Here is a 15,229-nt window from a genome sequence, read left to right on the forward strand (position 1 = left end):
TCTGTTGTTTGGCAACATAGTTTTGTCTCATGGTCCCATATGGCCTTCGAGCTCATCTAGGTGCAGTAGTCACAGGCCCTGGAGTCATGCTCTGACCCCAGGCACCACAAGCAAACCTTGTGGGGGTCTGTCACAGACATTTGTTTGCACAAGGCCCTACAAGGTTTAAACCCAGTGATGGAATGTGACAGATTTCCCTTTCACACAAGAGGTGTAGAGCTACAGATCTGCGTCTGAAGGGGCAGAAAGAAAACTCGACAAATCCCATGATTGGCGCGTATACGCAGCCCCCGCCCATCACTTCCAGAGCAAAACAACGTTGGAGCACAGCTTCATGCCTCCACCCACTGGCACACAGGAGTACAAATTCTGAGTTTCCGAATCCAATACGACACCTTAGAGAAATATTCACAAAGTGAGGAATCTGTGGTTAGAAATAGTCATCAAATGAGAGTTAAACTGAAATAAATGGAGGTACAGTATTGTACACATCTTTCCTGCTTAGTAACAAACACCCTAGTGGTTGCAAGGCATGCCTCCTTTCGTACTACAATGCATTCTGCCAAAAGCTTCAAATACACAAACTGCCGGAGTCAGCTCACAAGATTCATGGGGTGCTGGTCGAGACACATTTGCCCTGTTTCTTTGTTAAGAGTTAGCAGAATGTATGTAAATACATCTCAAGCAGATTGACAGCATTTCGAATGCCCACATTGGGACAACTAGAGATGTTGCCAATGGTGACCAACAGGAGCATGACAAAGTCTTAGAGATTTTAGGAAAAGGTAGGCAAATGTCTCACCATTCCACTTATAAAGCATTCCTTAGAGACCAAAGAGATCTATTTGTGGAAAACCACATCTTTCAACAGAGGTGCAAATACATTGGAATTTAGTTCTGGTTTGTGGGCTTGATTTTTCTCTTTATCAAATCAGCAAACGTATTGTTTATGCTCAAATATTTTGCCATGATGTGCATATGATGAGCCTAGCATCACTGCCAAATACTCTGCCCTCCTGCAAAGCAAGAATGAGTGGGTGCCCACTTTTTTTCTATATGTATATTGGACTTTGAGGTCTAGTTGGCAGATGAACTGAAAATAAAGTTACCTCTTTTAACGGCTTCAAAAACTATTTCCACTGTTTTCAACTGAAAACGGTTGATGTGCTTAGGTGCTTGATAGGTTGACCACTGACTGGCCCTAAAGCATGATCTTGGAGGGGTGCATATGCACATATGATTACCAATTGCCTTATTTGGGCAGAACAACCCATGTACACCCATTTACAGGTAAATCTTCAAACTTTTACCTGGTGTTCTTACATTGCAATGCACATCAATAAAGGCAGTTAACCAAATTGAGAACCACTTCCTGAGTCTACCCAAGAAAGAAGGGTGTTGCCTAGATGATAGTAATTAGACTGTTTTCCCAAACCCGAACACCCCCCCAACCCCAATCAAACCAAGCGTATTATACAGTCTGTTGGATCCTGTTGCGCGAGTGAAGCATCAAGGCAGTAAGAGCTATCCATCAAAGTCAGAACGAAGTTGGGTATTCGTCTCCATAAGGATTAAGCTGCTAAACGCCAGTAAACAGGTATAATCACAATGGGAAAAAATTTAAGTAAGATGTGCCTGCAGTGTGGATTCAAGAGTAAACTAGCTGAATTCATGTACACAAAACTTAGACTTCAAAGATACAACTTGTATTGGTCCACACCCAACACTAAATAGCACAAGAGTGCACAGCAAATTATCTACTAAAGTGGTTATTAACCTGTGGTCTGAGGACCTCTTGGGCGTTAAAATATTAAAATTAATAATTTTAAAAGTATACAAATAAGTAAAATTGAAAACTTTTCTACGTTTGATAGACAATTAAAATATTTAAGTATTAGAGCATTTGTTTGGAGTATAGTCGTTTTTATATTACTGTATTGTTTACAGCAGGTGTCTTCAGAATAGCTAACAGATGAGTTCATTTATAAATAAGCACAGGGTCACATTTTCCATTTAAGGTTAAGAAAAGTATGTTTATTTTACATTATCATCTTCAGGCTGCAGATAGCAGGGCCTGATAATGACCAGTGCTGGAGTCAGATTTATGACCCAGGGCACAGAGGTGATGAATTGAAGCACTGCGGTATTTAAATCTTCAATAAAAGTCCTTGTCAACTCAATATTGGAGCACAAGAAAAAATGTTTTTTCTGAATGATTTTAAATGGGACAAAGTTAGAACGAGGAGTTAACTTCAATATTAAGTTAACTTCATTATAATATTGTGTATCTTTTATGATCCATTTTTGAGATCGAATAAAGATTGAATTGAACAAGTCATTCAAGGAACGCATAAAAGTGAAATAAGACTTTGAAAAAATGCATACTGCAGTATTCCAAGCACTAAATGCAGGAGAGAACATGTGAAATGTACAGCCTGATCTTGGTGGCGATTTTACAATATTAACTTATTTCAGATCGGAATACTCTAGTGTGCAATACTTTATTTTTCAGAAAAAGTGTCACCTTGATGTTAGGGCTCACTTGTGTCTAATTTTAAACATCAAGATATTTCATAAACTCAAAATGATCAAACTGTAGTAGTTAATTTTATTACCTCTCCTCTCGAGAACGGTCCCTCTCCATTCTCTCGCGTTCAGAGTCACCTGGTGCACGGTCTCTGTACGCTTCTCGGTCACGGTCTCTCTCTCTGTCCCTCTCTCGATCACGGTCTCTCTCACGTTCTTGCTCAAACTCTCTGTGATCAATATTCTTAATACTCTGACGATCAAAGAAAGGATCTCGCTCACTGCCAAACCGACCGAAGTAATCTATGTGAATTGAAGTACAAATACAGTAAAAGAAATTGAAGGAAAAAGTAATTTTGTGCTTTCAAGTACAGTAATATGATAAGATTTGCAGCAAAACAATGCTTTTAACAATAATAAGCTTTTAACAATAGTTAACCTATGAGAAAATCTTCTCCAGAAATAGGACCTTGGAACAATTAAAATCATTTAATTAAATTTAAAAAATGAATACAGGCTTGAGAAACACTTGCTTCTGATTCTTAAAACAAATGCACACACAGCCATGCGCTATTCCAGAACGTTCCAAAGGAATAGCTTTCATTGATTTTTGGTTTTCTACTCAATTATGCAAAAACAAAATCTTCAATGGATTAAGAACCAATTTATAAATCTGGGGTGAATAATCTTGCTGGAGAAAGATTTTTACATTTGAGAGCAAAACTTTCAGGAGTTTTCTTTGAGCCCTGAGGAAGTCAAAGTTACTGTAGGAAGATGGACGTTTATATTGGATACCCCAAAAAAGTATACTGTGTAAAGAGTCCAGGTATTCCTTGTAAGTGGACAAGAGCTTGCTCTAGCAATCCCAAGGTGTTTTCTTAGGAGGTAGTGTGGTCTAGCAGCCTTAGGCTTATCAGAGAGGAGTGTTAGACATCTGCTGCATACACAGTCAATAAATGATACACACGACTCAATAAGAACATCTACACCAATCTATACAAATAAAACTTATCTTTATATAACTTTAGGCACTCCACGATCATCAAAATCGGGTAGGTTTTGAGTTGTGAATTTTTACAGTATTTAAAAATTGACATTTTGTGCAATTTCTGGAGCGTAATAGTTATCCTACAGAGGAAAGACACATACAGCATACAGATACCTTACATCGACTTACGAGACCAATCCTCTGGACTTCAAGTGAGTATGGGGCAAAGACAGCATCAACAGGTCAGCTTGGGTAGCTCTGGGATGGACGGGTGCAGAGATGCTTTTCAGCGTCTGGTGCGCAGTGTGAGTCTATATGGATCGGTCCACAAAGATGCAGCAAGCTGGGACTAGGAGGGCAGTCCTGCTGAACCAACAAGGGGGCTCAGGTCTCATGATACTCTGGGACGTGGGGACACCTTTGGTCCAATTCTGCTCGGGCAAGGGCAGCTTGGTGTAGAGGCGTCCTGAGGCATCGAGTTTTCACAACTGGAGACATTGGGCCTGCAAAAAGAGGCTGCAGACAGCACCAGAGAGTCCACTGCCAGAAAATCCAAGGTGGGCTAACTTTCTGTAGAGTCTGGGGACCACACTGGCGGCCCAGTTCGACTCAGGTTAGAAGGCACGGGTGCAGTGGAGCTTTCCAGTGTCGGATTTTCACAGTCCAGAGTCCTCGCAGATTTCCTGGGGAGCCTGCAGGTGAGCAGCTCTGTTACTCCACAGGATCCTGGATCTTGGGTGAAGGGCTGGTAGTCCTCCCAGGCTTTTGGAGGCACAGCAGTGGCGGGACGAGTTGTCTTTGGTGCAACTGTCAAGGACAGCAGGGTTGGAGCAAAGTCAGTTGCTGCTACTCTGTTCTTGCTTTTGTAGCTCTTCAGTATCAGTTTTCTTTCAGGTCGGCCAGATCTGATTTCCTGGTGCCAGGGGCTATACTAAAGTTAGGGGTGTTAGGGGAGTGTAAGGTAGAAGACAATGGGCTACTTATCCATGGTGTCATTACACCCCATATATGACCACTTCCCTGTATCAGAGTTCCTAACTGTACCATCACCAAGATGGGAAACTTAATTTTCGAGTCCACATTACGAAGCCCACCTTAGGGGTGTAACTAGCCTGAGGGTGAACAAGCCTCTCCGACTACTAGTTTTACTGCCAGTCCAGGTGCTAAATGGGCCATGGTCAGGGAGGCTGGCATTCTCTCACCTCCGAAGCAAGCAAGATTTGCATGCCAAAGGAGGTGGGCTCTTTGAAGCTCTCTGTCTCGGCATGCTAATTTACAAGTCATACTGCTGGAGGAGGCGTAAAACACCCTCTTCTGGAGCAGGCTCTGCTAACCGTACCTGCAGATGTGATCGCAATTAGGAAAGCAGCTTTCCAAGAGGTGTCCTTACAAGAATTTAAGAATGGGCTCAAAAGGGGCCTGCAGGAGGAGTGAAAAGTCTATATTGGGCTCCCAGGGAGAAGATGGACACCGTATGGGAAGAAAAACTTTTCAACCTCTCTAAAAAGTCCTTAATAAGGGAATTTAAAAAAAGAAATAGGTTTGTGAAGGACATTTTCTGCAGGCAGTAATTGCAGCCACAAACTTGTTCGAGCATTGTAAGCCTGATTTGTTAGTATGAAGTAAATATGGAAACATCGCATCTTCTTATAGGTCGTTGGATCCACATTCTTCTCAGAGCTCCAAATACAGAATCTCTTCCATTTAAATGAATACGCTGAACGTGCCAGACGTCATTTAGCCTCCTTGAGAATGTTCATGCATTCATGTGGAAGTTTCAAATGTCTATATTTAGCTAGCTCAGGAGCCACGCCTCCATACTCAAAGAGGAGAGGTTGGGATGAATCATCTGGCATCCAAACTTCCTGAGAAGAACCGCTCTGCAAGGCAGCTCACATGTAAACACTCCTTCTCCGCATGTTGGACTGTGAAGCACCATTGTCAGGGACACTCTGGGGAACTAGAGATCTTTCTGGTCCTTGAGTATGACAGTTTGATGAGGACGGATGGAATCGGCGGGGGGGGGGGGATTGAGGCAGCATCATAGTTAAAGCGTAGAGAAATTTGCAGGGCCAGTCGATCCTTGGGGCATTCAAAGTATTCCTGGTTTGAAGTACCTCGAGGTGAAGCCTGGGCATTTTTTTTCTCCGGTGTGGAATAAATCTATGTGGTGTGCCCCCACATGCTGAAAATGCTTTGCACAACATCGTCGTGAAGGACCCATTTATGGTTTTCCTGAAGGACTCAGCTTAGGGAGTCTACTTGCACATTTTGAACACGTGGGTGTAAGAAACTGGCTCTATATATACTGCACCAAACTGAGGTACAGTGTGCATAGAGTCCAAGAGTCTCCAGAGGTTTAGCAGAGGTTAAAGTTAGATAGAACCTTACTCTCTAAAGTGGAAGCTTGGTCGAGCAGTAAGGCAGTACCAGAGGACAGTGTATAGCATTTGATGTACACACAGTGAGCAAATGGTCTCTCACACTCAAGAACTGAAATTTAGGCCAATTGATTTGTATAAAAAAATAAACTGTTTTACTTCTAGAACCAAGCAAGCCTGGTACAGGTAAGCATATAAATACTTTGCAGAAGGAATATGCTACTTACCAGTATGCATCTGGTCTTGGCATGTAGAGCTGCAGATCTACACACTTGTGCATAGATCGCCATCTGGTGTTGGGCCCAGATGGTTGCAGTTTGTTTTTCCTCTTGGAAAGTCTTTGGAAGTCACGAGTTCGGTGACTCCTCCCTTGGATCGTATTGTGCATGGGATTCGGCTCCATCCTCAGATTGTTTTTCGCCAGCAGGGAAAGATGGAGCGAAGTAATAACAGTGAAGATGCTCATGTGTGCGTTATCTAAATAAGATAAGCTGAAACAGATACAGGTAGCCGGGGAGGCGGGTGGGCGTGTGTAGATCTGCAGCTCTACATGCCAAGAAGAGATGCATACTGGTAAGTAGCATATTCCGTTCGAGGCATATGAGCTGCAGATTACACACTTGTGCATAGATTATATAGCAGCCGTTAGCGGCGTCCACCGATATCTGTTGCAGTGGTTTGAAATAATGTTTTGAGTACAGCCTGGCCCACACTAGCTTGTTGCTTAGTTTGCACATGTACACAACAGTGTTTGGTGAAAGTGTGCGGTGTTGACCATGTAGCTGCTTTGCAGATATCATCTAATGGGATGTTCCCTAGAAAAGCCATTGAAGCCCCTATTTTACGTGTAGAATGGGCTTCAGAGGGAACGGATAGCGTTCGTTTTGCTTTATGGTAGCAAATTTGAATACATTTAACAATCCACCTAGCTATCCCCGACTTGGAGATGGGGTTGCCCTTGTGTGGTGGAGAGAAAGAGAAACAGTTGTTTGGTCTTACGGAAAGGTTGTTTTATCTCGATGTAGTAAAGTAAGGCTCGTTTGACATCTAGTGTGTGAAGAGCTCTTTCTGCAACGGTCTGTGGTTGCGAGAAGAATACTGGTAGTTCTACAGATTGGTTTAAGAGAAAAGGAAAAATGACTTTGGGGAGGAATTTTGGGTTGGTACGGAGAACTACCTTATTATGGTGCATTTGTAGAAAAGGTTCTTGAATAGTAAATTCTTATATCTCACTGACCCTTCTGAGGGAAGTGATGGCTACAAGAAAAGCGGTTTTCCATGTTAAGAATTGAAATTCACATTTGTGTAGTAGGGGTTCAAAAGGAGGTCCCATTATTCTGGTGAGAACGATATTTAGGTTCCACACAGGTGAGGGTGGCACTCTGGGGGGAATTATTTTTTCAGGCCTTCCATGAAGGCTTTAATGGCAGGTACTCTAAAGAGTGAGCGATGTTGCCCGTTTTGTAGGTAAGCTGCTAGGTGTAGTCGAATGGACGTATAGGCTAGGTTGCACCTTTGTAGGTGAAGTAAGTAGCCTATGATGTGTTGAATGGACACATCTAGTGGATTGATGGTGTTATGACAATAGATAACGAAAAGTTTCTTACCTGTCGGTGTAGTTTTGCAGCTTGAAGATCTTTCTGGATTCACTATGCTGTGCATTATTCCGCGATCTTGTGGTTGGGTCCGGATTCGTAGTCTTTTCTTTGTTTTTTTTTTTTTTTTTTTGTAGCCCAGGTGGGCGTCGACGTCCACCATTTGGTGCACCTCCCGTGACGTCGTCGTGCTTCCCACCTTTGGGGCGCCATCTTCGGGTTCTTTTTTCCCCTTTTTTTTTTTTTTTTTTTTTTAACCCTAGGCGATTGATTAATCCTTTTGTCCATATTTCTGTACGTTTCCACTTCTTTGATCCTATCCATTTCACCCCCTCTTCCTCCAGCCTCATCTTCCTGGCGGAGGTGGGTGGGTTCGCTAGTGAATCCAGAAAGATCTTCAAGCTGCAAAACTACACCGACAGGTAAGAAACTTTTCGTTTTGCAGCGTGAATCTTTCTGGATTCACTATGCTGTGCATAGATTTTGTAGCGGTTTTCCTACTTTTGTGGTGGCTGGGTGGAAGATGATCGCTGGTCGTTGAAAATGTGTTGTAGCACCTTCTGTCCGACCTGTGCTTCCTTATTCATTTGAATGTCCACGCAGTAGTGCTTTGTGAACGTGTGCACAGATGCCCAAGTTGCTGCGAGACAAATGTCTTGGATGGGCGTGTTTGCCAGGAAGGCAACTGTGGCCCCCTTCTTCCTTGTGGAGTGAGCTTGGGGCCCCTCCGTTAGCTCCTGTCCAGCCTGTTTGTGACAGAATTGAATAGTGAGGGCAATCCACCTAGCGATGGTGCCCTTGGTGACTGGTCTACCCATGAAGCTAGTAGCAAAGGACACAAACAGCTGCTTCGACTTCCTGAGTTCCTTGGTTCTTTCAATGTAGTGCATCACCGCTCTTCTGGCATCGAGGGTGTGCAGGGCCTTTTCTGCGTTTGTAGTCGGGTTTTGGAAGAAACTCGGTATCTGGATACTCTGATTCATGTGGAACGCCGACACTACCTTGGGCATGAAGTGTGGGTCCGTCCTCAGGACTACCCTGTCTTTGTGAATTTGAATGTAGGGCTCCTGCAGCGTTAGTGCTTGAAGCTCACTCACCCTGCGTAGTGAGGTTATGGCCACTAGAAAGGCAGTTTTCATCGTCAACATTTGTAGAGTGGCCTTGTGAATGGGTTCAAACGGCGCCTTCATGAGCTCCGTCAGAACCACGTTTAAATTCCATGCCGGCGGCGGCAACCTTTTCGGGAGTGCCATTCTTTTTGCTCCCTCCATGAATCTCTTCACCACCTGCGAGGTGAAGAAGCTTCCACCCTTCTCACCTCTGGTGTAGGCAACGATCGCTGCTAGGTGTACCCTTAGGGAGCTCGAGCAGAGGTTACTCTTTAGAAGGTGTGTGAGGTACCTCAGCACAGTTGAGTCTCTTGTCATTCTGTTTTGCAGGCCCTTTTTCCTGCACCACACCGTGAATCTCTTCCACTTTGCGCTGTAGCACTTTCTTGTAGTAGGTTTCCTTGCCTCCCGTAGCACTCGCATAGTGCTCTGAGGTAACCTTAGGTGTGCGAACTCTAGGTCTTCAGGAGCCATGCTGCTAGGTTGAGTGTCTCTGGCTCTGGGTGCAGGACCTCCCCGTTTTGCATTGAGAGCAGGTCTTTTCTCCTCTCGAACCTGTACGGTTTGCCTTGCGCCATTTCTTGAATCTGTGAGAACCATGTCTGCCTCGCCCACTGTGGAGCCACCAGGATCAGAGTCATGTTGCTGGTTCTGCACTTGTCGAGCACTCTGTGCAACAGGGGTATCGGTGGAAAGGCGTAGGCAAATGTCCTCCACCAGCTTATCCATAGGGCATTTCCCTTGGATTGCTGATCTGGTTGCCTGGACGCGAAGCTTCGGCATTTTGCATTGTGGCGTGTTGCAAATAGGTCTATTGTGGGAGTCCCCCATCTCTGGAAGATTTTCTCCGTTTCCTGGCCATTGAGCTCCCACTCGTGTGATGCTGAGGTCTGTCTGCTTAGCCAGTCTGCCTCCACATTGTCCTTCCCTGGTAGGTGAATTGCCAGTAGATCTATTTTGAGAGGTATGGCCCATCTCCAAATTTCCTGAGCTAGGGATGAGAGGGGAAACGACTGTGTCCCCCCTTGTTTGTTGATGTAGAACATCGCCGTGGTGTTGTCTGTCTGTACCAACACCCTCTGGCCGAACAGGTGTCTCTGGAATGCCTTCAGGGCTAACAGTATCGTTTTCAACTCGAGGTAGTTGATGTGGCGGACCGCGTCTTCTGGGGCCCATAGACCCCTCACTCTGAGGTTGTCCATGTGCGCTCCCCATCCCTTCTGCGATGCGTCCGTGGTAATGGTCATTGTTGGGCTTGGTGGTGTCAGGCTTCTCCCCGTTGTTATGTTGTCTCTGTTCCACCAAGTTATCTCCTCCTGCACTGCGTGCGTAACAACCACTAGATCCTCCCAACTTCCGTTCGCTTGTGACCATTGCTGTTGCAGCCATTCCTGGAATGGTCTCATGTGCAGGCGTACATTCGGCACCAGCTGGATACAGGACGCCATCATCCCCATCATCTTGCTCACCGCCCTCACTGTCAGAGCTCGCCCCTTCTGGTAGAGCTGCGTCTCCTTCAGTAGAGCATCTGTCCTCCTGTCGCTGGGCACTACTGTACTGTTGAGGGAGTTGATCTTTGCCCCCAGGAAAATCTTTACCTGTTCCGGTTCCAGCGATGATTTTCCCCAGTGGATGAAAAATCCCAGACTTGTGAGGGTGTCTGTTACGCGTTTTGCGTGCCTCTCGCACTTCTCGCGTGAGCTTGCCTTGACCAGCCAGTCGTTCAAGTAGGGGTATACGTGTATTCCCTGCTTTCGTAGGTGTGCCGCTACCGCCGACAGGCATTTCGTAAAGACCCTTGGCGCAGATTTTAATCCGAAGGCCAGGGTTGTGAACTGGTAGTGTTCCTGTTCGATGTTGAATCTTAGAAGGCCCTTGTGCCTTCTGTTTATTGGGATGTGAAGGTAGGCATCCTTGAGGTCCACGGTGACCATGAAGTCCCCTTCTCTTATCTGTGGCAGTACCTCCTGCAGTGAAGTCATTTTGAACCTTTGCGTTCTGATGAACTTGTTTAGGTAACGGAGGTCCAGTATGGGTCTGAGGTCTCCGTCTACCTTCGGCACCACGAAGTAGTTTGAGTAGACCCCTTTGTTGCATTCCCTGAACGGCACCGTCTCTATGGCTCCCTTTTGTAGGAGTTTCCGCGTTTCTTCTCTGAGTATTGCCAGTTCTTGGGCCGATCTCTGCCTTCCCTTCGGCTTCCTGTTTGGAGGTCTTTTCTCCAAGTCTACGCAGTATCCGTACTGCACGATGTTCCGTATCCACTTGTCTGTGGTTATACGCCGCCACTCCTGAAGGTAGAACCTCAGCCTTCCGCCTACCGGTGACGTATGCTCGTAGGCTCTTGAATTTTCTCTTCCCCCTGATGACACTTTTTTGCGCCTCACCCTTGGGGACCTTACGAGGGTAGGCGTCTTCTTGCGTGCTGAGTCACTTCGAGGAGGGCTGATCGCCCCCTCTCCTCCTTTGGCCACGTCCGTTCCCTCTCCCGCGAAAGGACTGGCCCCGAGGTTGATATTGCCAGTTTTGCTTCTGCTGACTTTGTCCGTGACCTTCGCCCTGCTGACCTTGCTGGAACGCCTGGTGCGACGTCCCTTGTTGGCTTCCACCCCTACCGTAGGGTCTCCTCGAGGGATTTCCTCGTCTCATTCCCCTCAGCTGTAGGGCCCCCATGGACCTCGCTGTCTCGTTTTCCTTCTTGAGCTGGGTGAGCTTTTCGTCCACCGTTGCTCCGAACAGTGTCTCTCCGTTGAAGGGGGTGCCAAGGATGTTGTTCTGCACTTCCGGTTTGAATCCCGAGATTCTTAGCCATGCATGCCTCCTCTCTGTGACCCCTATGGCCATGAGTCTTGCTGAAGTCTCTGCCCCATCCAACGCCGTCTTTATACAGGAGTTGGCGATGTTCTTGCCTTCATCCACCAGGTGAGAGGCTCTCTGGCGGTATTCTTCGGGGAGGTGCTTTACTAGCTCCCCCATCTCATCCCAGTGTTGGTATTGGTGTCTATTGAGGAGTGCATTCGAATTCGCCATGCGCCAGTGCATTGCGGCGTTCCTCTCGACCTTTCTGCCTGTGAGGTCGATCCTCCTGCTCTCCTTATCCGGAGGTGGCCCCGAAGTTGCTGGAACGTTGGCCCTTCTCCTGGCCGTGGAGGCTATGATGGAGTCTGCGGTGACGCTACCCTTGATGTAAGGTGGGTCCAGGGAGGAGTGCTTATATTTCTTCTCTGTCCTGGGCGTGATCGACCGGCAGGTGGCAGGCTCCTTGAAGGCTTCTCTCCCCTGGTTCATCACGCTTTGTAGCATGGGGAGGAACTGACTCCTAGTCTGGATGGGGAGCAGTGTTTCGACGAGAAAATCGGCTTTCGGCCTCTCCTCGTCGAGTTTGACGCCGAAGGCCATTGCTGCGCTCTTCACCACCATATTGTATACCCCGATGTCGTCGGGTGGCGAAGGCCTCGAGGGGTACGTGTCCACGGCCTCCTCCGGGTTTTCGGTGTCGAGATCGTGCCATTCGACGTCGTTGCTGGTAGATGCCGCCGATTCGTAGAACGACTGTTGGTCTTCTTCCTCGGCTTCTTCCTCATAATAGGGCTCCTCTTCTTCCTCGAGATCCCTTGTCAGCCCTTCGGCGTCGAACTCGCCTTCGACCTAGACGACGTCCGCCGATGAAACCGTTGGAATCTTGAATTCCTTCATCCTGGCGTCGAACTCCTTCTTCCTTTGAAGGATGTTCTCCATTTCGGCCTCGAGCCGCCTCTTCTTTTTCTCCATTTCGGAGATGCTTTCGGCGTCGACCGCGGGTCTCTTCGATAAAACTTGCGTCGACGTCGAACGTTCTTTCTGCGTCGATCGGCCAGTTTCATGGGACGATTTCGACGACCCTTGCCTTTCGGCGTCTTTCTGCCCCAGGGAGTCCTTTTGTAAGGATCCGCTTGGCCTTTTGTCCGAAGTTCCCCCTTTGGACGTCGAAGTTTTCGGCGCCGGGGCTCCCTTCGTGGACCTTGACTCAGTTTTTCTCGAGTCACCCTCGTGTTTTCGAGGTGTCTTTTGATTTGCGCTCGACGATTCTCTTACCTAGTCTTTTTTCTTGTCGGTCTCTACGACCGTGAAGTTTTCGGCTGTCTCGGCGACGTTGTCCTCGTCGTCCGTGTCGAGGCCCAGCTCGTAGAGTGTCGGGGGTTTCCCTTTGCCATCCATGTTGGCGTTGGCTCTTCTCTGCCTCTCTCTCACTCTGAGTGTCTTCGGCGCGAAGGCTGAGCAGGCGTTGCAGTCGATACTCCGGTGATCCACCGGTAGGCAGAGGTTGCAAACCGGATGCTGGTCTTTCTGCGCGAACTTGTGGTGGCAGTTTGGGCAGAACTTGAATGGCGTCTTGTCCATTTCGCTCAGGGTCTCTGAGCGTGCATTCTCCAAGGCTGTCGAAGAAAAAAGGTTCGCTGGTCCTCTTTCTTCGCGCTCCTGATGAAATCTGTTCTATTCCTGATGTCTTCTCTTGATTCTATCGATGAAACTCGCTTTTCTTCCTTCTTCCTCCGAGTGAATTTCTGGAGCTTCCCGATGACGATCCAGACCCAACGGCGGAAAAAAGAATCTGAAGATGGCGCCCCAAAGGTGGGACTTCCGCAGGAAGCACGACGACGTCACGGGAGGTGCACCAAATGGTGGACGTCGACGCCCACCTGGGCTACAAAAAAAAAAAAAAAAAAACAAAGAAAAGACTACGAATCCGGACCCAACCACAAGATCGCGGAATAATGCACAGCATAGTGAATCCAGAAAGATTCACGCTGCAAAACAAAACGTTTCCACTTGGTGGCGTAGCACGCTCTAGTGGTACGGCGCCTAGCTTCTTTGATGACGTTCATACAGTCAGGGGAAAGATTTAGGTACCCGAATTCTAGGATTTCAGGAGCCAGATCGCAAGGTTGAGCTGAGCTGGGTCCGGGTGTCTGATCTCTCCATGGTTCTGGGTTAAGAGGTGTGGAGAGAGGTGTAATTTTTGATGCGGTACTACAGATAGTTCCAGCAGTGTGGTGTACCACGGTTGTCTGGCCCAAGTTGGCGCTACTAATATTAGTATGAGGGAGTGCTGTTGTAGTTTGCGCACTACTAGTGGAATGAGTGGGAGAGGCGGAAAAACGTACGCAAATCTGCCTGACCAGTTCATCCATATCGCATTGCCTTTGGACAATGGGTGTGGGTATCTGGCGGCGAAGCTTGGGCATTTTTTGTTTTCGTGGGTGGCGAAGAGGTCTATCTGTGGATGCCCCCACATTTGAAAGTATGGGTGAAGAAATTGCGGGTGAAGTTCCCACTCGTGGAGTTGTTGTGTTTGTCTACTGAGTAGATCTGCTATAGTGTTTTGTACTCCTGGGACATGTTGGGCTAGGAGAAAGATTTTCCGGGGTATGGCCCATCTCCATATGCTCTGTGCTAATTGAGAGAGGTGTGAAGAGTGTGTGCCGCCTTCTTTTTTAATACAATACATGGCTGTCATGTCTGTGCGTATCAGGACTGCTTTGCCCAAAATTTGTGTCTGAAAGGATTTTAGGGCTAGGAAGATCGCTAGTACGTCCAGATGGTTGATATGGAGTAGCTTCTGTTGATGTGTCCATTTGCCTTGCATGGTGAGATGTAATAGATTAGCTTCCCAGCCGGAGAGCGATGCGTCTGTTAGTACTATCTGTGGAACCGGGTCCAGGAACGGTCGACCTTTGGAAAGGTTTGTGGTGGTCCACCACTGCAGAGAGCGATGGGTACGACCGTCTACCAACACCAGATCTGTTAATTGGCCCTGGGCCTGGTTCCATTGGTGCGCTAAGCACTCTTGGAGAGGACGCCTCTGGAGTCTTGCGTGAGGTACTATGAAGATGCAAGAGGCCATCATCCCTATTAGTTGCATGAACACCCGAGCTGGAAGGGAGTGCTGTGCTATGAATTTTGCGCGTAGAGCCTGAATGCTTGCAATCCTGGCAGAATTGGGGTAGGCGAGCGCTTTTGAGGTGTCTATAGTGGCACCTAGATATTGTTTTACGTGGGATGGTTGGAACTGGGACTTTTCGTGGTTTACCGTGAAGCCCAGCTGATGAAGTAGCAGGATGGTGGGGTGTGTGTGTTGTACACACTGATTGTATGAACTGGCTTTTATCAACCAGTCGTCTAGGTACGGGAAGACATGAATGTGTTGTCTTCGCAGATGTGCTGCCACCACTGCTAGGCACTTGGTGAATACTCGTGGTGCGGTTGTGACTCCGAACGGGAGCACTTTGAATTGGTAGTGTTGGCCGTCCACTACAAATCTGAGGTACTTCCTGTGGGCCTTGTGCACTGGAATGTGGAAGTAAGCGTCTTTTAGGTCCAAAGAGGTGAGGAAGTAGTTTTGGGAAAGTAGCGGACGTACCTGCTGAAGCGTCACCATATGAAAATGGTCTGAGTGTATGTATGTGTTTAGGGGTCGAAGGTCTGGGATGGGACGTAGAGTCTAGTCCCTTTTTGGTATGAGAAAATACAGGAAGTAGACCCCTATATTTTGTTGGTTGGAACGTGTTATATTGCCTCTTTGTCTAGAAGGGAGATTACCTCCTGCTTGAGTAGCTGCAGATGTTCTGGTGACATCGGGCGTTGTCTGGG

General features: G+C 47.2%; 1 protein-coding gene across 2 annotated transcripts in view; it reads right to left on the minus strand.

Moving 5' to 3' along the window:
- Positions 1-15,229, minus strand: part of YLPM1 (YLP motif containing 1) — an 820,959-nt gene that overhangs the window by 489,260 nt on the left and 316,470 nt on the right. For both annotated transcript variants that reach the window (XM_085626748.1, XM_085626747.1), the window contains exon 8: positions 2,616-2,829. In XM_085626748.1, coding sequence (XP_085482874.1) covers positions 2,616-2,829 — 214 coding nt within the window. The remainder of the gene's footprint in view (positions 1-2,615; positions 2,830-15,229) is intronic.

This window comes from Triturus cristatus, chromosome 9 (genome assembly GCF_964204655.1).
Source record: "Triturus cristatus chromosome 9, aTriCri1.1, whole genome shotgun sequence".
NCBI lineage: Eukaryota > Metazoa > Chordata > Amphibia > Caudata > Salamandridae > Triturus > Triturus cristatus.